This window comes from Mustelus asterias, chromosome 23 (genome assembly GCF_964213995.1).
Source record: "Mustelus asterias chromosome 23, sMusAst1.hap1.1, whole genome shotgun sequence".
Lineage (NCBI taxonomy): Eukaryota > Metazoa > Chordata > Chondrichthyes > Carcharhiniformes > Triakidae > Mustelus > Mustelus asterias.
In genome coordinates this window covers 44,650,773-44,674,365 of record NC_135823.1, presented here as the reverse complement: position 1 = coordinate 44,674,365, position 23,593 = coordinate 44,650,773, and the positions used below count along the sequence as shown (strand labels likewise).

At 42.5% G+C, this 23,593-nt stretch overlaps 2 protein-coding genes across 3 annotated transcripts in view; both read right to left on the bottom strand.

Moving 5' to 3' along the window:
* clcn7 (chloride channel 7) overlaps positions 1-2,017 on the bottom strand; it is a 68,247-nt gene extending 66,230 nt beyond the window's left edge. Inside the window, exon 1 of the mRNA XM_078240414.1 lies at positions 1,837-2,017. Coding sequence (XP_078096540.1) covers positions 1,837-1,959 — 123 coding nt within the window. The 5' untranslated portion in view covers positions 1,960-2,017. The remainder of the gene's footprint in view (positions 1-1,836) is intronic.
* Positions 2,018-10,185: 8,168 nt separating this feature from the next.
* On the bottom strand, positions 10,186-22,703 carry ptx4 (pentraxin 4, long). 2 transcript variants are annotated; one of them, XM_078240413.1, is made up of 4 exons: positions 22,477-22,702; positions 20,730-21,321; positions 14,687-15,004; positions 10,186-11,930 (listed from the first exon to the last, which is right to left on the bottom strand). In XM_078240413.1, the coding sequence occupies exons 1-4, from the start codon at positions 22,612-22,614 to the stop codon at positions 11,911-11,913; spliced, it is 1,068 nt and encodes a 355-aa protein (XP_078096539.1). In that variant the 5' UTR covers positions 22,615-22,702; the 3' UTR covers positions 10,186-11,910. The 2 variants fall into 2 exon arrangements, with proteins under 2 accessions (XP_078096539.1, XP_078096538.1); XM_078240412.1 differs by lacking the exon at positions 10,186-11,930 and having other exon boundaries at positions 13,146-15,004; positions 22,477-22,703.
* Between the last annotated feature and the right edge of the window lie 890 nt (positions 22,704-23,593).

Sequence of the window (23,593 nt, the reverse complement as noted above, 5' to 3'; positions counted from 1 at the left end):
AAAAATGTGAATTGTTTTACCACAAAGAGTAATTGAGGCATTTAAAACCGATGAGGGCGAAAGAAATAAAAGGATATGTTTACGGGGTTTTAAGAGGAGGATTGGGAGGAGCTGGTGTGAAGCAGGGAGAGGGGAAGAAGAAAATATCTGAGAGGAGTAAAAGGTTTTGCATTTATATGGAGTGTTTCATGACCACCGGACACAAAGCTCTTTATATTGAATGAAGTATATTCACAGTTGTAATGTAAGCAACATGGCAGCCAATTTGCACACAGCCAGCTCCCACAACAGCAATGCAATAATAACCAGAATCTGTTTTCTGTGATGTCGATTGAGGAATAATATTGCGCAGGACACCAGGGATAACTCCACTACCATTTTTTGAAATAGTGCCTTGGGATCCATTACCTCAACCTGAGTGGGCTGATAGTGACTCTGTTTAATATTTCATCTGAAAAGTGGCACCTCTAACAATGCAAATCTCCCGAGGTACTCCACTGCACAGTCAGCCTTCATTTTTGTTCTCAAGACCTGGAGTAGGACGTGAACCCAGAAGCCTGTGACTTGAGCAAAAAGGCTTCCCGATGACAGGTTATAAACAGCAGTAAAATTGGAAGCATCCTAAAAATTACAAGGACCAGATTAAGGAAAGTTGTTGAAGGATTGTACCAAGTTATATGTACATCAATGCTCACAGCATAGCTAATAATGTTGCTGAGCTGCATGCACAGGCTGGGATATAAGACAAAACACAAATGTTATCAAATAGCCAGCATCAGCATGATAGACCAAATAGTTCATGAAATAAAGTTCGGTTGCAACAGTGACATTTACAATTCCGTATCAAATATATTCCTGTTGTCATCAGCCCCAGAATCTAGAATTTGCCCAAATGCCCCTTCCTTCTATGAAAGAAAAACACTTCATCTGTACAGTTCTGAAACAGTCTAGAAGTTACACAACTGAAGCTGCAAACAAGCAGACACCTATGATACAATGCCAAGCAATCTGAGGACTTGCTGAAGAATTGTCAATTAAATGTGTGTGACTAGTGTTGGTGAAAGCAAGTTTAGGGTGCCCTACCCAAAGACAGACTGCCACACTGAGCAAGTTGTGTGAGAAAATATTCTCAATGCTCTAGTTGGGGCTTCCAACACCAACAGGTCCACAACATCCATATGATTGTTAATGATATGTAAGAAGAGCAAGACAATCAACATTTTCAAGATGATTTCAGAGTTGGAATCTGAGCACAAATACCATTCGCGGTTATCACATCATGTAATCTAATCTAAATTTATGTGACCATTGATTGTTTACAAATACTATCAGAACCCAGAGATTAAATCACAGCCTTGTAGAGAATGGAATGATTAGAGCAACTACAGCGGTACACTGGCCCTTTTTAAATTACAGGTCATGAATCAGAACACAAGCATGAAATGTTTTTTATAAAAAAAACCTGAAGCGACTTTCTAATTTCAAACATCTGAATGATTGGAGGGGGGAGGGGGGGAATCCACTAACCCAACAATACCCAACTTTTTAATCCATCACAGTTTGAAGCCCATTGTCGAAATTCTCCTCTTGTTTGTGGGGTTGGGAGGGCAGAAAGATGGTTTTAAATGTGAGCTAATCAGGCAGCCCGGGGCTGAGAGATCTCCAGATCTTTTGTTTTGTGTTTGTACTGCTAACAGCAGAGTGATTGAGCCTGTGAGTGGTTCCACAAACAGCAGCCAGCCAGGAGGTAAGAAGCTGGGCGTGTTGGGTCTGAACACTGAGCGGCCTGGGGGACAGAGGGGAGGGGATGGGCACACCTGGCGGCCGCTGGCTTACCTGGCGGGGCAGCGCCGGGCTCTGGGAGGCGCTGGGCGAGCCGTTCAGTAACGGGGTATCCTCCCCGGGCCTCGCCTCGCCATCCTTGCTGGACCAAGAAACTTTGTTGACCACGTTCGCCATCTTGCCGGTGCCGACGGGTTTGTTGCCAAGAGACCCGGTCCCGTGATCCCCTCCCCCCCTCTACGGCGAGCCCCGGGCTTCAGTGCGCTCACTCCGCCCATTGCGCTGCAACTCGAAACATCTCCCCATTGCACATCCCCAGCACAGTGTCCACTCCTGCTGGCAACCAGACAGCTGTTGGACTTTAACCTGGTGTTGTGAGACTTCTTACTGTACCAGACAGCAACACAGACAAATACTGCAAACCGCGCTTAATGAGATTTCTCTTCTTTCTTGCTAGCTTTCTTTCCCTTTTTTTCTCTTTCTCCCTCTCTCTCTTTTCTCTTTGTCTTTTCTCTATCCTTTCTCTCTTTTTCTCCCTCCTTTCGCTCTTTCTTTTTCTCTCTCTTATCTCTCTCTCCTTTCTCTCTTTCTTTTTCTCTGTCTCTTTCTCTTTTTTCTCTCTTCTCTCATAGGTTTGCATTAACACTGCAATGAAGTTTCTGTGAAAGTTACTGTGAAATAAGATTTGATTTATTATCGTCACGTACTGGCATACATTGCAAAGTATTGCCTTTTGCACATTATACAGACAAAGCATACCGTTCATAGAGTACATAGGCACAAAGGAAAAGAATCATAGACTGTGCAGAAGGAGGCTATTCGGCCCATCGAGCCTCCACCAACAATAATCCCACCCAGGCCCCATAACCCCACATATTTACCCTGCTGGTTTCCCTGACACTAAGGGGCAATTTAGCATGGCCAATTGACCTAACCTGCACATCTTTGGAGTGTGGAAAGAAACCAGAGCACCCAGAGGAAACCCACGCAGACACGGGGAGAACATGCAAACTCCACACAGATAGTCACCCAAGGCTGGAATTGAACCCAGGTCTCTGGCGCTGTGAGGCAGCAGTGCTGACCACTGTGCCGCCCATAAGGCGTACCAGCCATAAGGATAGGGTGCAGAATATAGTGTTGCAGTTACAGATAGGGTGAAGAGAAAGATCAGCTTAATATGTGATAGACTGTTCAAAAGTCTGATGATAGCAGGGAAGAATCTGTTCTTGAATCTGTTGGAATGTGTTTTCAGACTTTTGTATCTTTTTCCCCCGACAGAAGGACATGGAAGAGAATAGTTGTTTCCAATTGTTTATTTTATATACTTAAGCATGTACAATTTGTTAACTTTGTGTGTTGTAACTGCACCAAGAACTCAAAAAGTCTTTGAATGTTTCTCAGAGAAAGCTACTAATTTATTGGCAGGAATAATTATGATGAAAAAGTAACTGGTAACAGGCAAGGAATTAGCTGAAGGTGAGAAAGGACGGGTGGGATGCTCTGACAACAATTGTTGTAGGTCCCATTTCTCTTTACACACGTGCTTGTAAAGCTATGTGATAGCATCAAATTCACTGTTAAAGTAATTTTTAATAACAATTTGGGCACTGATTTATGCACAAAAGAACTTTAAGCCTGAAAACAACACTCCAGTAGTAATAAAACACAATTTGATTTAATCCTGCAAATCAGCCATGCTGAATCTGTATTGTACTATACATTGCAAAGCATTCATTGTGTCTTCTAACACAACTTGAACAATAACTTAAACAATGCTCTCTGCTTTCACAAATATTTTAAGAACTAATACCCAAGTAGGGGAATCTGACTATATTTTCTCAGCCCCTAGTTTTAAGAATATTGTTTTATTACCTTCATGTTGTGCTATTAAAGTTGTGTTCCCGATGTGACAGCATGTATCAATGATTTGCAAAACGAAACTTGACTTTCACCCGCTTAGTACGAAGGTGGGTGTTGGAAATCACTCTTACTATAGTGGGAATTAGTTTGTCAATCGTTTGTCAAGAGAAGCCAGGCAAAGTGAAAAAGGCACGAGCAATGCCAGATTAGTAACTATAAAAACTAGAACACAATGCAGTTTTGATCTTTACTAGAAACCTGTACATACAATATCTTAAAACACACTGGTTATTATTGAATGATATAGTTATGCACAAGCGTAAATGTGAAATAATTCTCACTTGAAAGTAGTCTTAATATTTTGCAGCACTCTTATCATGTGGGCTAATTATTCATTCCTCTTCAAACAAAGTCCTTTTTTCCTCCTGTGTGATTGAGTAACATATCTTTATTGATTCCATTACTGAGTCCTGTATGAATACAAACCTCTTATTGTTTAAACATGTGACTGAACATCCAAATATATCCAGATCCAGACAAACGTAATAATATGAACATTGCAATGCTATCTAATTTCATTTTTAAAATGATCGAGCAGATAATTGCGTTTATAGGAAATTAATTTTCCTGGAAGCATTTTTCCCGTTGATGGGAAACATTATTGTTATATACAACAATGTAACATTAGAGATAGGGAGAATATCAGCTGAACAATATTTATAAGACTTTCCTACCAACTCAAAACAAGTAAATGTTCAATATCCCTCATGGCTTCATCACGCTGCTGTGGAGTTGCATGGTCTTTTGCATTGTTTTAATGCATCCCAGATCATCTATGAAGGTGCTTGGAATGTGCTTGCAAGCATCAATCCCTTGGTATCAGTAATTTTAAATTACTGGACCAGGAGCTGGGCATTTACTTGTGTCTACTATTTGTTAACCTTGCTCCCACATCCTTCAGCTTAATCCCATAAAGTTGCAGAAACTCTGAGTTAATAACAATAGTGAGAGAAATGGGGCATCTGGGTCCTCAGTGAACAGGGCATCTCCTTAACTAATGACATTTAAAGATTGAGAAATAAACATGGAAAGGACTAGAAAGGTCAGTGAATTGAATGTCAAATCAGGTACATAAATATAAATAAAGAGAGGGTAAGAGAAATTAGATTAACAGAGAAAGGGAGAGAAAAGAGACCAAAAGGAAAGTTAGAAAAAAATGGGATTTTTAAATTTTTTTCTGAAAGATTCAAAACCTGTATCAATGAGACTTATCATTAGTAATAGTTAATGTTCAGTGCCAGAGAGCTTGATTGGCAATAACTAACAATTATCATGCTCCTTAGCTCCTACTTCCCAGCCCAAAATATCTGGGGTGGCTGATGTTGGGGTTTTAAAATGTAACCAGTCTGATTGACACCTCAGTCTTTCTGTATTCAGGTGGCCATGCCATGAGTCTGCCTCTGGGTGCAGACATCCTGAGATAAGTTAAATCTTACAGAGACACATTGGAGGGGCACAACTGTCCTTATGCTTACAACATGATGCTAGAGAGTGGCAAAAAATAGAATTTTGAATCTCGGAAATGATTCAGCGAAGACACTGAGAACCCAGGAGTACAGAAAGGTTCAAAATCTGCAAAAACAAAAAGACAAAAGAAAAGCACACTCAGGTTGCAAGTGAAATTACTGGCTGCAGAGAAAAAGGAAACAAGGACAAAGACTGCAAGTAAATTACTGAGTGAATAGAAATGGCTGCAGTAAACTTTCCAATCCCATCTCCATGCAAAACTGGGAGTTTTTCCAATTACAATGGCAAGACTATTAGATTGCAACAGGCTCAATTAAGGAGACTGAAATGATAAGAGGAGTAATACTTTTAACATTGCTGGGAGGGAGTGCTACAAAGTCCACTGTAAGTCTAAAGATGAACAAAGAAGAAAGAGGAGAAAGATTTTGAAAGCCTTGAATGCACATTTAGAACCTCAAGTAAATGTTATATATGAACGTTATGTATTCAACACTAGAATTCACGGTGATGCTGAGAACATTGAACGGTATGTCACAGCAGTAATATAGTTAGCAGAATAATGTGAATTCAGACAGCTAAAAGATTATCTGATTTCAGATAGATTAGTCCTAGGTTTGAGAGACCATTTGGTAAGAGCAAGTCTACTGAAAGATGAGAAACTGATGCTAAAGAAAGAAAAGGACATGTGTCAAAATGCAGAAGTTGTGAAACAACAGCCATACAATTTGTATGGCAGAGCAGATCAGGAGATACATTATGCTGAGAGACAGTCCTAGCTGAAAGAGTTGAGCAATTGCAGATAAAGGGTAGGATGCAAATACTGCGGAGCACAGCATGCCAATATACCGCCCAATGACAGATCAGGTGGCAGCAAGGACCTTATTGTATTGAGTCTCCACCTCAGTCTCAGGCTTCCACACTGGTGTCATCAACCACAACCTCAGCAGATAGCCCTTGACTCCCACGAGCCATCCAGTGGCCTGGGGTGGTCTGTGAAGACCTTGGGGATATCCAAGTGCCCCAGGATGAAACTGCCATGCTATCATACTCAATACACCCGGGCAGTCAGTGATGGACTATGACTTGTAGCCCAATGGGGAGTCAGATATTAGCCCTCAGGATGTCTGTCCCGCCTTCTCTCTCTGACTGACATACAACCAGCCCCTTGGGCTAGCATTGTTTCAGTCGTGGGAGTCTCTCCTGCCCAGATACGCTACCTAGCATCCCTGGCCTTTGGCAGCAGCATATGGCAGATTGGGCTGAGCTCTGTGGCGCTCATGTAGATAATACGGGTAGCTGTGAGAATGTTCTCATTGAGGAACGCTTGCAGTGTGATGTTAACCGAGAACGTTGCTCCAGATAGACATAAAATCTTTATCTTTTCATCAAATAACATCTTTATTGGGAAAATGTAAAACACTTCAAATACTTATGACTGCTACAAGACTGATTCTCTTACACTGTATCACACGTAAATGCTTCTATTCCCCTATAAATCCCCGATAAACCTACAATACAACCCCTATGGCCCCTCATCCTCCCTATGCCAAACAACCATGCAAACAACCCTATAGACCCCCTCCCAATGCCAAGCCATGGCACTTAAATACCCATTCACACACTATACACTGTATAGAAGCAATTAATGCTATAGTTACAGTAAGGTGTGTAAAAATGCTTTAAAAATTGTTTTTCATTGACAGTTTTCCACTCCCTTAAAAATAAACTAAGCTTTACTACAGGGCAATAGAAGTATCAATCTCCAAGACAATTTAAAGTATCAATAGCAGAAACTATAAACACTTGCAATCTCTTGATCTTATGGAAATAAAAAAATGTGCAATTGACAGCATAGATCAGAGAGCCAAATATGTAAATCGAGTAATGTTTTTCCTGGGTGCAGGTGTTTCTGCAGGCTAATGGATTTCTGGGCTCTCACCTAAGAATGTACAGGGAATCAGAGTGGGCGAGGGGTGGGCAATGGAAATGTCCGTTGACCTTGAGTGGGATTTTTCTCGAGCGAGGCCATAAAACCCCACCCAATGAATCTATCCCCAAACTGTTCCAGCTACAAGTTCACTTGAGTGCTGACCTCCTGGCAATTTAACTGCAAGAAACATTGCAGCTTACTGAGAATCCTTTACTTTCACCTGACTTCTATTCCATCTGTAGCTTTAGTTCAACCAAGGGCAGCACAGTGGCTAGCACTGCTGCCTCACTGCGCCAGGGACCCGAGTTCGATTCCCGGCTTGGGTCACTGTCTGTGTGGAGTTTCCACATTCTCCCCGTGTCTGCGTGGGTTTCCTCCGGGTGCTCAAGTTTCCTCCCACAATCCAAAGATGTGCAGGTTAGGTGAATTGGCCATGCTAAATTGCCCCTTAGTGTCAGGGGGACTAGCTAGGGTAAATGCATGGGGTTATGGGGATAGGGGCTGGGTGGGATTGTAGTCGGTGCCTCCTTCTGCACTGTAGGATTCTATGATAATTCTTTGAGGAAGCTATAGACATGCTATGAAAGAGGCTGAAATCATTTTAACTTGTAATGTTATTTTTTTTCGTCTGTTTCTATTCTTTGGCCTTGAACTCCCATGGAGTGCAATTGCCACTCCACTCCACGTGTTTCCCAGTGTTGGAAGCCAGCATGCTGTTTGCTAGTGATGGAATTTTCTGGTCCCACCATTGTCAATGGGATTTTCCATTAATGTTCACCCCACACCACTGCAAAACACACAGGCGAGACTGGAGAATCCCACTGGCATGAACGGCTGGAGAATTCTGGCCCTATTTTCACATCTTAAAATCCAACTTTTTCTTTCTCTCCTCACCCTCCAACTCAGGCCGGGCAAGAACTGTCTACTGTGCATCATGTTCTCAAGATCTTGTGTCACTGGCAGCAGAATTGAAAGTGAGGACATTATGCCCCCTTTTCTTGCAGAACAACTTTAAAGGTCCAGCCAGTTTGAAAAGTCATGGAGAAAGTAAGTTTGTCAGGTAAGTGGGCAGGAGCATGGGTGGGCTAGAGTTGGGGGCTGGGGGTGAGGCTGTCTCTTGGAAGGCAGGTGGTTGCTTGGTTAGGGGGTGCTTCAGTTGGTCGAGGGGGACCAGGTGGTTGGCGGGAGCAGGTGGTGAGTGTGTATGTTGAATGGTCAATGGGGGGGGTCGGGATCAGGTGCTCAGTGAGGGTATCAGATGTTTGGGGGTTGGGTGGTCAATGGAGGGGGTAGGTTGTTCGGGAGTAGGGTTCAGGTGATTTGGGGGTCTGGAACAATTGGTCAACTGGCTGGGTGGTGGCTAGGTGTTCAGGATGCTCAAGTGGTCAGTGGGTGAGTGGTCCATTGGAGAGTCAGGTGATCAAGGGGGTCCCATGGGGCAGTTAGGAGAATGTAGTCAAGAGGGGCTGAGGGAATCAGTGAGGGGGTTATGGGGAGTTAAGGGATAGACAGGTGGAGTTCCGTGGGGGGTTAAGAGAAGGTGGCATTAAAAGCGATTTTAATTCTTCTAACCTTTTCTGTTAACAGTGCTGGTAATGCAGGTGGAACCATTTGAAGATTGTGATTTATATCATATTTTCGGATGGTTCCAACTGCAATTATGCAACAAAAGTTTGAACTCCCCAGGAAATTGCTGTGCAACATTACCTGGTGACATCTGGAGGGTAGGCAGTTCCTCACCCTAGTTATCACACCCAAGAGCTGGGAAGTTATGGGCCTTTGTACATATGAGATAAGATGTGAGATGTCATGTTAAAGTTCTGGGCAATATTGTGATAATAAATACCTTCATTATTTTTAAATTCACAAAAGCTTGCTGCTGGAAATTATGTAAATCAGGACAAACCACTTTCCGGGTAAGAACACTCATTAACCGCACACATAAAAAAGCTTTGATCACAGACAATATTAAACACATAGGCCGCAGTTTACTGGCCACATCATGCCTGGCGCAGATTGTGTTGGGGCAGGGTGAGGTTGGAGAATTGCAGTGAGGGGTCTAGCACATTCAGCACTGGCGCAAAACCCTGTTGCAATCCTCCCAGCCACTGTGCCTGGGTGTAATCTGATTCCTGCCCAGTGAGGGAACCAGATTAGCAGATTTAAATAAGCATTTAAATATGCTTAGTCCATTTTGAAGCCAGATTCTCCCTGCCCCTGAGATTCTCCAATCTTTGGGCATAGCGGGAACCCAATTAGAATTACTACTGATCTACACAAACGGAGACAAGACATGATGACCATGCCAGCGCAGGGGTGGGGTGGTGGGGGTCGGGGGCTCGGAGGCCATTGCAACCCTTAGCTAGTCGGGGAAATGGCTGGGCCACTTCCATGTGGGAATGCCAACTTGGCAGTGTCAACTGGCACTCTGGCAATGCCAATCCAGCAGTGCCAACTATTGCCCTGGCAGTGCTGCCAGGATGCTGGGGGCAGTTCCAAGGGAGCTGGGTCTTGGGGGGAGGCATGGATCTACAGGGGGTGTGGGTCCTGATGGGGGGGGGGCCTGCGAGTGATGGGGCATGTAGGGGGTCATGAAGGGATGGCATGAGGGAGGCTCATGAAGGGGAGGTCATGAAGGGGGGTTGTGAAGGGGGGTTGTGAAGGGGGCATGATTTGCACCACTGGTTTTCTCACCCAAAATGATACTTAGTCATGTTTTAGGAAAATTCCATCCATAAGCTCTGTCCATGGCAGCATTTATTCTTGTCTGTTGGCACTTTCAGATTGCATGCAGATATGTGTTAGCAATGTACAAGAACAAAATTAATTCAAGATAATTTGCCAAACACATAAATGTAGAGCAGTCCTGAATATTAATGTTCATTTTGATCATATATTGTTAAAGCTTCGCACTTCACTTAAAATTGATTCGCATTGTTTAACCAAAAATATAATCATGTAGGCTGAATCTAATTCTGAGAGTGTGTGAAAAGATGACAACTTTTCTTAAAATTGCCCATGGGGGTGAAGATCTCTTCACAGAGCCATGGAAAATATTATCAGTATGACAACATGAACAAATAAATCGCACAAAGAAATCTTTATTATTACAAAATTGTCACGAGTACAGCATTACTGTTATTGTTATCAAGGTTCAATGTTTTGAGGTTAGAGCTCTCCTGCTGGATATAATTACACTTTCATACGGCCCTAGAGAAAGGTTAGGAGACATCTTTACAGTGAAATTTAATTATTGGAAAGTGTTAGAAAAAAATTAAGACTTGCATTGTATAGTTTAATTTATAATCTCAGGATGTCTTGAAGTGCGTCATAGTGAATTAAACATACTTGCTGTTGTAATGTCGGAAGATATGAAAGCCACTTTGCACCTATGAAGGTCCCACAAATGACAATGAGATGAATGACTGGATAATCTGTTTTAGTGGTATCGATTGATATTGGTCCTTCCTTGAATTCTTACATGGAATCTACTGTTCCCACCTTACATGGCAGAAGGAGTCTCAAGTTTGATGTCTTGTTTAATAGGCAGAGTCTGACAGTGCAGTACTTTCTTAACTATTGCTTAATCCTACTGTTCACAATCTCTATCTTCTTCAAGCATGAGATCAGCTTCTGACATCTCATCCTCTCCATCACAAAGATTGTCTGTCTCCAGCCCTGACTCAGCCCACCTGCCACTGAAACCTAAATCCCTGCCTCTCTGACCAAAAGACTTGCTTATTTCCATTGTTTCTGGCTGGCCTTGCAATCTCCGCCACATGTAAACTTCAGCTCATTCAGAACTCTGCTCTAAGTATCCATCCCTCACCATGTCCTGCTCACCCATTATCCCTATCCTTGCTGTCATCAATGGCTGAACTCCCCTAATTAATCCTCATGTTTAAATTATTTAATTCTCGCCCTGTACTCTATATATGTAACGTTCTGCTGCCCTACAATACACACTGCCCGCCAACTCTCTGTTCCTCTGCCTCTGCCATCGCCCCACCCTGCTCAACTTTGGCAGCCATACCTTCGAAAGTATGAAATTCCCTCCAAAATTGGTTCACCTCCCTATGTCTTTAAGATCCTCCTCAAAACCTACTCCTTTGAGCAAAGATTTTGGTCATATCTCCTGATGTCTCTGTTCTTCAGCATCCATTAGTGTCTGATTATCCTTTAGTGAAGCACTTCTGATGTTAAAAGTACTGTGTAAATTCAAGTTTATTCTGTTGTATAAATAAGAAAATGAGTCAGCTGAAGTGAACAGAAAGAGAATTACAACCTTTAAGCTGGAGGACGGAGCCATTAGTCTGTGCTCTTTGTTCACATGTGCCAGAGTTCTACTGTCCCCAAATGAACTTTCAAAATCATCTGCAAATATCTAAATAAGATTCATTGTCTGTTGCATTGAATTAAAATAAATCTATTCTATGTTCAAAAAAAGATATACAAGACAATTCAATACCTCTTCCAGCTACTTTTTCTGTGTTGCTAAGACTCCTCTTTTTGGTGCAGTACATCTTCAATGTTATCACTGACCTGTTTATTCATATTAAAAATGGTATTTGTATCTACGATAATTGGCAATAGAAACACCACGTACCAAGAATATTCCTGATCAGTTCTGTACATGCTTCTGGCACGATAGAGAAGATGTCTGATACAATCCCAGAGAATACATGTGCCTTGTTTTGTGTGATGCACCAGCAATGTAAACTGGTTCCAGCAAATCCATCGCCATTTGCATCTTCTGCTCTGTCAATACGCCCCCAACTCCTTTATCACGGGTGAACTTCAGGTGAATAGAATCAAGTATGGCATTCAATATCTGAATCAAATTTGGCTAATGTCAGCACAATTTTCTTATGGTCATCATTGTAATCTATTCACAAATGTTGAATTAGTTTCTCTTTCATTCAAACTGAATCACACTTAGCATTTTTATTGATCTGATTATTCATAGGTGGCTGAGATACAATTTAAATAACTTAAATATAAATATTTCAAAGGTTAAACAATGGATGTTTTGTGTTATTGAATGTTTGCATATAGACATATGAAAAAATAATGAAACTAACTCTGAGGAGGAACGGTGCTAAATGGATTAACTATAGCCTTAGTGGAATGTTCTGAGGACGTAACCAATGTGCTCGATAAGTGAGTGTGAATGAATGTTATTTACATGGCCTTCTTGGAGGTGTTCAACAAGATTTTACATTATTTTAACAAAAATGCGAGAATTCAGAACATACTATGTTCAATAAAGAGATCAATAGATTTTTGGATACTGAGGGAATTAAGGGATATGGGGATAGCTTCAGAAAGTGGAGTTGAAGTGGAAGATTATGTTAAATGGCAAAGCAGGCTTGATGGCCCAAAAGGCCTACTTTCACTCCAAATTCTTACTTTCTTATTGGTGTGGGTAGGGAAATGGAGCATTGGAACAAGAGTGGGCCATTCAGCCCTCAAGCATGTTCCATTATTCCACTAGAACTGATGCAAGTTCATTGACCTGAAATGTTAACTCTGCTTCTCTCTCCACAGATGTTATCAAATCTGTTGATTATTTCCAGCATTTTCCACTGTTGTTGTACTTTATTCTCCCCTGCTCATCGAACTCAAATTATCCACATGGACAAAATCTAACCCCTCCATAACTTGAGAGAACTGAATCATATCCCCTTGACACTTCCATTTTTTAAGCAGTAAATACCCAGCTACCTATCCTGATAACATAGAGCCCTTAAACAAGGAATCAGTCAATCCTTTGCCAAGGCCTTAATACCTTGTGAATGGACCAAAGTTGAAAATCATATTATAGATGTGGTCAGACAAAGACATTGCACAAGGTAAGGATCTTATATATCACGTGCTTTTGCAATGGCCTCAGGGTGACTGTTATTGTCCATCAGTGATTCTTGCACTATGACAGGCGGGAGATTCTTGGCTTAGCTGCCTTTAGGGCACAACGCATCATCCAGCATTTGAACTTGGTCAGAATACTCCCGATGATAAGAAACTTTGACACAGTTAACAGCTGTTTGATATCAAATCACTTTATGAGCAAATCATTCTACAAAAATAGAAAGCACAAACAAGACCAATACATCATTTCAATAAGAATTTTCTTCATACGAAACTATAGGACATAATATGAAAGCCCTAAAGTACACAACTAAATTTTATCAGTATTCAAATTAGTAAGATACACAAAGTTTATAATTTTTTAAATCATTCACAGGATGTAGGCATCACTGACAAGGCCAGCATTTATTGCCCATCCCTAAATGCACATAAGGTGGTGGTAAGCTGCCTACTTAAATCACTGCAGTCTATGCACTGTAGGTACATCACTGTTCTGTTAGTTAAGAAGTTCCAGGATTTTGACCCAGTGACGAAGAAGGAATGATGATTTATTTCCAGGTCAGGATGGTGTGTGGTTTGCCAGTGGTGGTGTTCCCATGCATTTGCTGCCTTGGCCTTCTAGGTGGTAAAGTTCATGGGTTTGGGAGGTGCTTTTCAAGAAGCCTTGTTGAGTTGCTGCCTTGTATCTTGCATTGATAGTGCACCATTGGTGGAGAGAGTGAATTAGGTGTGTTATACATTCTGCAAGGCTATTTCAGTCTTTAAAACCGCAGTAAGCTGTACTTGGTCTTATACGTACTTCTGTATTACATTCTGTAATGATTATTCAAAATGCATTGGCCTTATTTGGATGTAACCATTAATTCTCTCCAAAGATTTTCTTTCTATTACTTGCTTATAGTCCTGACTGATCCGACATTCCTCACATCCACTTTCCGGTCCTTTCCTCGAAACCCTTGATTCCCTTACTGATCAAAAATCTATCTATCTCAGCCTTAAATACACACAAGGATTCTACCCCCACAGCTCTCTGTGGCAAAGAGTTCCAAAGATTCACAACCCTCTGAGAGAAGAAATTCCTCCTCATCTCAGTCTTAAATTGGCACTCCTTTATTCTGAGACTGTGCCCTCTGGTCCGAGACTCTACCATGAGGGGAAACATCCTCTCAGCATTTACCCTGTCAAGTCCCTTAAAAATCCCATATGTATAGCCAAATATTACTGGTTGATTTCTCAAAGAATGAAAGTGATCTTGAGTTTTAAAGCACATTGCAGAGACGTGAATACGACAACTCTGAATTGCTGTACAGAAAATGTAGCCATTGCAAACAAAGTGACCGGAATACTGAGTATAAAGTAGAGTTTAATGAGTCCTCCCTGTCCAATATGTTTTTTTTTACTAACAATGCTCTAGGCATGTACAATTCTGATGTCGAACTGCACCATTAAGTGTGGAAACATCATTGAAAGTTAAAACTCTGCCTCCAGGTAATGACTTTCCTGTAGTGATGCTCGAGATTTCCCCAGGAACCAAAGCCCGGTTCCAAATTGTGAATCCAGCCAAACTCCCTACAAAGGATTCAGTATAGTCAAAGCCTCCTCCCACATTATCCTGTTCCTGGCCTACTATAAGTGTTCCACCAGCTGGAATCTCATAGCCTTTTTGGAATTTGGAACCAGCTGCTGCCAGACGCCTGTCTATATAGTACCAGTACTTACCCTCGAAGGAAGACCAAATTATGCAAATATGGTGCCACCGGCCATCTAAGAGTGGTATCACAGGAAGTTCCCTGAATGCCGGATCTCCAATTACAAAATGGATGGTGGTTTGTTTGCTTGTATTTCGGCCGTGCAGTACCAATTTGTTGTCATTATCCTCTGTTGCATATGACAGCATAGTTCCCAAATAGTTTGATTTGGTTCTGAGCCAGGAGCAGATGGTCATTTCAAATAGCCCGGTTGAAAAGCCTTTGCCGAAGGTTGCATAGTTCTCAGTGGAAGAATTGGGAAAGTGCATCACTGAATTCACATTGCAGACTGCAAGAAGAGAAACACATGGATGATCAAATGTCATAGAGTCGTACAGGTTTACAGCATGGAAACAGGCCCTTCAGCCCAACTTGTCCATGCCGCCTTTTTTTTTAAACCCCTAAGCTAATCCCAATTGCCCGCATTTTGCCCATATTCCTCTATACCCATCTTACCCATGTAACTGTCTAAACGCTTTTTAAAAGACAAAATTGTACCCGCCTCTACTACTACCTCCGGCAGCTTGTTCCAGACACTCACCACCCTCTGTGTGAAAATATTGTCCCTCTGGAACCTTTTGTATCTCTCCCCTCTCACCTTAAACCTATGCCCTCTAGTTTTAGACTTCCCTACCTTTGGGGAGTATTAAATGTGAGTATTACAAGTAATGCACATCCTAAGCGATAAATATTCATTGGTCCTCACTTTTCAGATCTTCTTTGGGGTATCAAGTATGCCAGCTTTTGTTGCACATGACACCAAATATTATCACCCATTGCGATGTAATGGAAGCATTTACATAATCTATGATAATATGCAAATTTTAAGTGTAAAACAGATTGAGGGTTTTTGCAGCCTTTGTAAAAAGTTAAACTAATTTTCTGTGAATATATTTTTAATACCTTAAACCCCTGAACTTAATCCACTACGCAGGAACTCTGCCAAATATGGATCAAGCTTGCAACTAAATATACAATTAATGTAAGTGGACATTTACATTTTCAGGATTGATACTGAAGGGAAAAGGGTGGCTTTGTTAATTAAGAGCACAATGACAATTATCAAAGTGGAGATTCTATTAGTGCTGTGGGTGCTCAGGGAGAGTCTGTCTTGTCTATGTTAGTAAATAATAAGGGATCTGTTACCATCTTGGGTGTACACTATACAGCAATAATTAGAGGGTAAGAAATTAAGAAGATTTATGGGCCGGTTGGAGGTTTGCTATAGTCTCAGAGTTGTAAGAATGGGGAATGCTTGGGTAGGCTCCTGAGGAAGGCTGGGATAAGAATGTGCACAACATATTGATTAAGCAAAGAATGATGTGTCTTTGCAGCCCCTTTACAAATTGATATTTTGTGGTCAAATTGGGAAGTCTTCTAAAACATATCAGAGTATAAGACCATGAGAAATAGGAAAAGGAGTAGGCCGTTCGGCTCCTTGAGCCTGCTCCGCCATTCAGTACGATCATGGCTGATTTGTCATTCCTCACATTCACTTTCCTGTCCTTTCCTCGTAACCCTTGATTCCCTTACAGATCAAAAATCTATCCATCTCAGCCTTAAATATACACAAGGACTATGTCCCCACAGCTCTCTGCTGCAAGGAGTTCCAAAGGCTCACAATCTTCTGAGAGAAGACATTCTTCCTCATCTCAGTCTTAAATTGGTGCCCTTTTATTCTGAGGCCATGCCCTCTGGTCTGAGACTCTCCCATGAGGGGAAACATCCTCTCAGCATTTATCCTGTCGAGCCCCTTAAAAATCCCTAAATTCTAATGAGTAGAGTCAGAACCTGTTTAACCTTTCCTCATAAGACAATCCCTCCATACCGCGGAACATCCTAGTGAACCTTCTCTGAACGACCTCAAATGAAATAATGGCTGGAATTTTCCCAAAAAATGATTGTGTCATTTAAGGTGAGAAAATCAAGTCAATCTCGTGCTAACCAGCCTTGCACCCTCTCTGGGCAAGATTTGGAGAAGGGGACTGGGAAGAATGCAAGACGCCAGGCGCAAAACCCATCTTTAGGCCCGCATGCAATTTTCCCGGATTAGCAAGATCTGTGCCAGGCGCAATATGGTAAGAAAATCATGGCTGATGTCTTTCCTTAATAAGGGGACCAGATGTGGTCTCACCAGTACATTGTACAGTTGCAGCAAGACTTCCCTACTCTTATACTCCAAACCCCTTGAAATAAAGGCTAACATTCCATTAGCCTTCCTGATTACCTGTTGCTTTCTGTGTTTTGTGCACAAGTACCCTCTATCTTGCATCTTTCTGCAGTTTTTCTCCATTTAAGTAATATTCTGTTCTTTTGTTCCCCCTTCCAAAGTGAACAACTTCACATTTTCCCACATTATATCCATTTGCCAACTTTTTGCCCACTCACTTAGCCTGTCAATATCGCTTTGTAAACTGTTTGTATCCCTCCCTCAACTTACCTTTCCACCTATTTCTGTGTCTTCTATGCAAACTCGATCCCAATAGAGAAGGTTAAGGGGTATGTAATGGATGTTCCAGAATTATGAAAGGTTTTGAAATGGTAGGTAATCAGAACTTGTTTCCTTCAGTTGGTCAATCATTGACAAGGGCACTATTAATAGAACAGCAACGGACAAAGTTTGGAGAACTTTTTCATGCAGAAGATTATTACACCATGAATGCTTGAAACATGGAGAAAATAATATAACTTTTGAAAGATTGGATACATATTTAAGGAGGAAGATATTAAGACATAGAGAAATGAGATTTGGATAGAAAGCTCTTGCTGGAGAGCTGTCATAGCCTGAAGCCAAAATCGCCTCCGTTTGCACTATAACTTTTTCTTTTATGACCTTCTGATAAATCAGTACAATACCTGCAAAAAATAGCCAGAGTATTTGATCTTAAGTTTGTAACACATTTCAGACTCTTCATTGCCAGAAAGATCTGTATTAGTAAACATCATCCACATCAACATAGCTACAACCATTCATTTTCCCTATTATTGTATCCATTCTTAGGAATGAAGATCCATTAAATTCAACTCATCTCTGTGCATTCATCATCCTATATAAATTGATGGTTTTTGTAATAATGTCTAATGTTAAGCATTAGTTAATGTTGGGCTATTTTTGTTTGTTTTTTTAGCAATCTAACTTTTTTCCTTTATAAACTGTATTCACCAGGGACCAGCACCAGGGACCCAGGTTCGATTCCCAGCTTGGGTCACTGTCTGTGTGGAGTTTGCACTTTCGCCTTTTGTTTGCGTGGGTTTCCTCCGGGTGCTCCGATTTCCTCCCACAGTCTGAAAGACGTGCTGGTTAGGTGCATTGGCCATGCTAAATTCTCCCTCAGTGTACCCGAACAGGTGCCGGAGTGTGGCAACGAGGGGATTTTCACAGTAACTTCATTACAGTGTGAATGTAAGCCTACTTGTGACTAATAAATAAACTTTAACTTTAAACTTTTTTTTCATTAACTGATTTTAATGAATTAATTAATTTGATTTAACTGTTTATTTCAGTGCCTATTCAGGGCGGCATGGTGGCACAGTGGTTAGCACTGCTGCCTCACAGCGCCAGGGACCTGGGTTCAATTCCTGGCTTGGGTCACTGCCTGTGTGGAGCCTGCATGTTCTCCCCATGTCTGCGTGGGTTTCCTCTGGGTGCTCCGGTTTCCTCCCACAGTCTGAAAGACATGCTGGTTAGGTGCACTGGCCTTGCTAAATTATCTCCTTCAGTGTACCTGGAGCGTGACGACTAGGGGATTTTCACAGTAACTTCATTGCAGTGTAAATGTCAGCCTACTTGTGACACTAATAAATATTTACACTGTTGTAAAATGTTAATCTTTCAGTTGAACCATAATTTGTTACAAGATGTTCAGTGTAAGGTGCTGTGGCTTCACTGAAGATTCTTAACTCACCTTAAGTTACAACTGTACTAAAGTTACCAGTCTGAGAACAGTATGTTGTAGAATGCAGGTCAGCAGATACAAATTCTAGCACTCCCTTTTCTCTCTAGATTGTCATGAAGCGACCGAACTGTGTATACACATAGGTATTGTTTCAGTCAAATGAATCGTTCATCTGTTATAATTTCTATATAATTCCTTTATACAAAGTACTTTCTGTTCAACTACTCCAAGTTCTAAAATCTGTCATTTGCTAAGAAAGGTTGCATACATTTTCAGGTTCCGATGGGTATGCTTCATTTTAAATGGTCCCCAAATCACCCAAATCCTGTGTCCGTCAGAAGAAATTTTGTGAATTCAAACTCTACGAAGCTTGTTAAACTTTTCATGATCTCAGGTCACTCCTTGTCCTTCTCTTCTCCAGGGACTAAATGACTCGGTTTAGACAACATGTCCTCATCATTTCGCCCTCTGAATTAATGAATTTGCATTGCAGCCCTTGTTCAGACTTGCTGCAATCATCCTATAAAACCTGTCTGTCATTCAGAGAACAATGAACACTGCACTTCCAGGTGTGGCTTCACCAAGATCCACGTCAATTTAAAGTTTAAAGTTTGTTAGTGTCACAAGTAGGCTTACATTAACATTGCAATGAAGTTACTGTGAAAATCTCCTAGTCGTCACACTCCGGCGCCTGTTCGGGTACACTGAGGGGGAAATTTAGCATGGCCAATGCACCTAACCAGCGCGAATTTCAGACTGTGGGAGGGAACTGGAGCTCCCGGAGGAAACCCCCGCAGGCGCAGGGTATACGTGCAGACTCCTCACAGACAGTGACTCAAGCCAGGAGTCAAACCTAGGTTCCTGGCGCTGTGAGGCAGCACTGCTAACCACTGTGCCACCGTGCCACCCTTCTGGTTTACAAGTCGCAGTAGATATTTCAAAATTTTATGCGTGTTGTTTTTCACCGTTTGTGCATACTGAGCCTATGATTTTTAACAATGCATGTACCAAAATCTCCAATCTCTTTACTATTCATTTACAAGTCAACTCCATGACTTTACACTTATTCAGGCTGAACTTTTTAAAGTCTCTGCCGAGTGGCATTGATCATAAATAGTTGCGTGATATTAATATGCATTCCTCTGCATTTATAGAAAGTTAATTTAGATGCTGTGGAAGCAATTTGGCAGTCACATGCTCTGGACCCCTGACCTTTCTGCAGGCTCCGGTTTCTTTAAGAGGGTGGCTATTCAGGGGTTGGGGTTGGAGCTGAGTTATATTGTTGAGATGGGGGTGGGGGTGGGGCAGGGGGGGGGGCGGTTACTGAAGAATCAGCAGTTTGAAAGTATTAGTTTTACTGAAACACCCAATCATTTGAATGCTGCCTAAAGGAAATATCCTACATGCAGTACAGTGCTGACATGTCCCTGCCCAAAATTCACTTTGCCTTTGCAAATGTATGTTGGTGTTTCTAAAAAGAAGTCCCTCATTTTTGTGTCACATTCCCCACTGCAGTCTTTTAAATGCGGACTTAAATATTTGTTTTAAAAATGTCCCAGGGTGAGCAGGAACTGAACTATCTCTTGTTACATTTGAAGGGTTGGATTTTATGGGGTTGGAAAATATGTTAACCTAATCCAAGCTGACAAGTACATTTTAAGAAGTGCTGAGGAATGATCATAGAATCATAGAATCCTACAGTGCAGAAGGAGGCCATTCAGCCCCTCCAGTCTGCACCAACCACAATCCCACCCAGACCCTATCACCATAATCCCATGCATTTACCCTAACTAGTTCCCCTGACACTAAAGGTCAATTTAGCATGGCCAACCCACCTAACCCACACATCTGGGAAGGAAACCGGAGCACCCGAAGGAAACCCACGCAGACACGGGAGAACATGCAAACTCCACACAGACAGTGACCCAAGCCGGTAATCGAACCCGGGTCTCTGGCGCTGTGAGGCAGCAGTGCTAATCACTGTGCCACCATGCCAACCATGATATATAAAAGAGGCTAATGTTTGAATACAGAATGGGTATTTTTTTTACTTAAATCAACTTCTGCTTTGTAAATTAACCATATCATCTCCCCAGCCCTGTTGGAATTCAGACATACTTGACCCTTCTTTTTTGGAGAGTGGCTGCTTGGTGGAGGGTGCCTGGTTGAAGGATTTTGCCCGGTGCCCCAGCGGTGCTGTGGCTGCTGCTGACTGCATGGGGCTTGGCTTCACCGAGAGGGCGTCGTTCTGCAAGGCACTTGTCATCTGCTCCTCAAAACTGGCTACTTTAACGCCCTGGCCCTTAACCTCATCGCGAATGCCCTCCATTTCCTTCTGTAGCTTGATCCTGCCGGCGGCCAGGGCACCGATTGCCTCCCTCTGCTCCTCCACCTTCCTGGTCAGGTTGGTCACCAGCAAATCCTGCTCTTTCTTGTCCCTCGACACCTGCTTGCTTCGCTCGTTGAGGACCTTCTCCAAGGTTGACATCTTCAGGTCGATTTTCTTGGCTTTCTTCTGCAGTTTCTTCACCCAGGATTTTAAGCTCCCGATGTCACTTTCTGCTGCAGTGTGGAACCTGTTCGCCGTGGCGTTGATGTTATTGAACTGGTCGGTTAGCGACTGGAGCCGAAGGTCTACATTGGAAGAAACATTGAAGTTTTCCGAAATGATCTGTAACCGGGTCAAGCTAAGATCTTGAAATCGCCGAAACTGTGGCAATGAAACGGGAGAGATACACATTAAAAAGGAAGCTTTACCAAACACCACACTTAAATGCATTTTAGCAAATATTGCCTTGGACCAATTGATCAGAACTAGTTGAAACCCCCCCTTAGGCAGATGAAAGACATTTTCATTTCTATCATAATAAAAGCAAATTACTGCGGATGCTGGAATCTGAAACCAAAAGAGAAAATGCTGGAAAATCTCAGCATCTGGCAGCATCTGTAAGGAGAGAAAAGAGCTGACGTTTCGAGTCCAGATGACCCTTTGTCAAAGCTTCGTTTCTATCTCACTCAAGCAACTAACCGGGGAAGAGCCCCATCAACTAATATGTTCAACATACCAAGATGAAAGCAGAATTACTGCGGATGCTGGAATCTGGAGCAAAAACAGAAAATGCTGGGGAATCTCAGCCAGTCTGACAGCCTCTGTGGAGGGAGAATAGAGCCAAGTCTGGATGAGAAAGGATCTAAAAAGATTTAGCATTGTGGACAGACAGGGCAGGCTAGCAATCCTCCCTCCCTCCCCCCACCAAGAGGAACTCTATACAACAGGCGCACTCTATACAAAGCCAGCCCCAACAAAAGCTGCAACCCAACCAAAAGGGAAAATGCTGGAAAATCTCAGCAGGTCTGGCAACATCTGTAAGGAGAGAAAAGAGCTGACGTTTCGAGTCCAGATGACCCTTTTTGTCAAAGCTCTGGAAGGGAAGTGGCAGTGAGTTAAACACTGGACAAAAGCAAACTCTGAAACCAAAAGAGAAAATGCTGGGGCTGCACCAAAGGCTGCAGTAAGAAGTCTCACAACACCAGGTTAAAGTCCAACAGGTTTATTTGGTAGCAAATACCATAAGCTTTCGGAGCGCTGCCCCTTCGTCAGATGGAGTGAAAATCTGTTCTCCAACAGTGCACAGAGACACAGAAATCAAGTTACAGAATACTAATTAGAATGCGAATCCCTACAGCCAGCCAGGTCTTAAAGGTACAGACAATGTGGGTGGAGGGAACATTAAACACAGGTTAAAGAGATGTGTATTGTCTCCAGACAGAACAGCTAGTGAGATTCTGCAAGACCAGGAGGAAAGCTGTGGGGGTTACTGATAATGTGACATAAATCCCGCCAGGTGTGTTTTCCTGGACCCACCTGCTCCTCCAGCCGTCTGAGCCGCTCAAAGAAAGGTTTCCTTTGCTTCGCACTCTCAGAAGGCAGCGAGCCGCTGACATGCAGGTTGCAACAAATCCAGGTGACAAAAATCCAGTGAAACCTTTTGCTGAAACCCATTCCTTAACGGTGGAATAGAATAGCTCTCCCTGCAGAGACGGAACTAAACCTGTAAATGAACGGTGGCTGGTGGTGATGTGGTGTTGGTGGGGAGGGGATTGGGACGGGGGTTGATTTATATTTGGCAGCTAAGTCATTTACATGATTGATGGCTTTCACCTCCCCTGGGTTCTGTTACTGGAGTGGGGAGGGGGCGGGGTGGAATGGGAATAAAGGCAGTCAGTTCAATAAGATGAGATTTGCAGACTCCTCCGAATGCATTGAAATGATTTCCAACTGTTGACAAGGCTTTCCGGTAATGAGATGTGACGCCCTTGAAGTACCACAACTTGATCTGCTGTGCCTGAGCTGTTTCTCGGGTGGGAGTGTATAGTAAAAACAGAACATGCTGCAAATACTCAGAGAGGGCAATGTCCCTGAAGAGGAAAGCAGGTTTGGAATTTGTTTTTGAGGGGGAGCGGAGGGGGGGTGAGGGGGAGGAGGGTAGGTGTTTACTCTTCATCTGATCAAGGAATCCCAGCAGTTTGAGGTTTTTAATTCCTTTCTACATTCTGCAGCTCACTGTCAGTTGAATCACAGTGCGTTGAATCGTTTAGTTGGGCTAAAACAGGCGCGATCAGTTAACCAGAAGAACAGGAGAGTTCATAGAATCCCTACAATGCAGAAAGAGGCCATTTGGCCCATCGAGCCAACAATCCCACCCAGGCCCTATCCCCTTAACCCCACATATTTACCCTGCTAATCTCCCTGACACTAAGGGGCAATTGAACCTGGTCATTGCACCTTACCCGCACATCTTTTGGGGTGTGGGAGGAAACCAGAGCATCCGGAGGAAATCCACACAGACACAGGGAGAATGGGCAAACTCCACACAGACAGTGACCTGAGGATGGAATCGAACCCGGGTCCCTGGCGCTGTGAGGCAGTAGTGCTAACCATTGTGTCACCGTTAGAAGGCTGAGGGGGGATCTTATAGAGA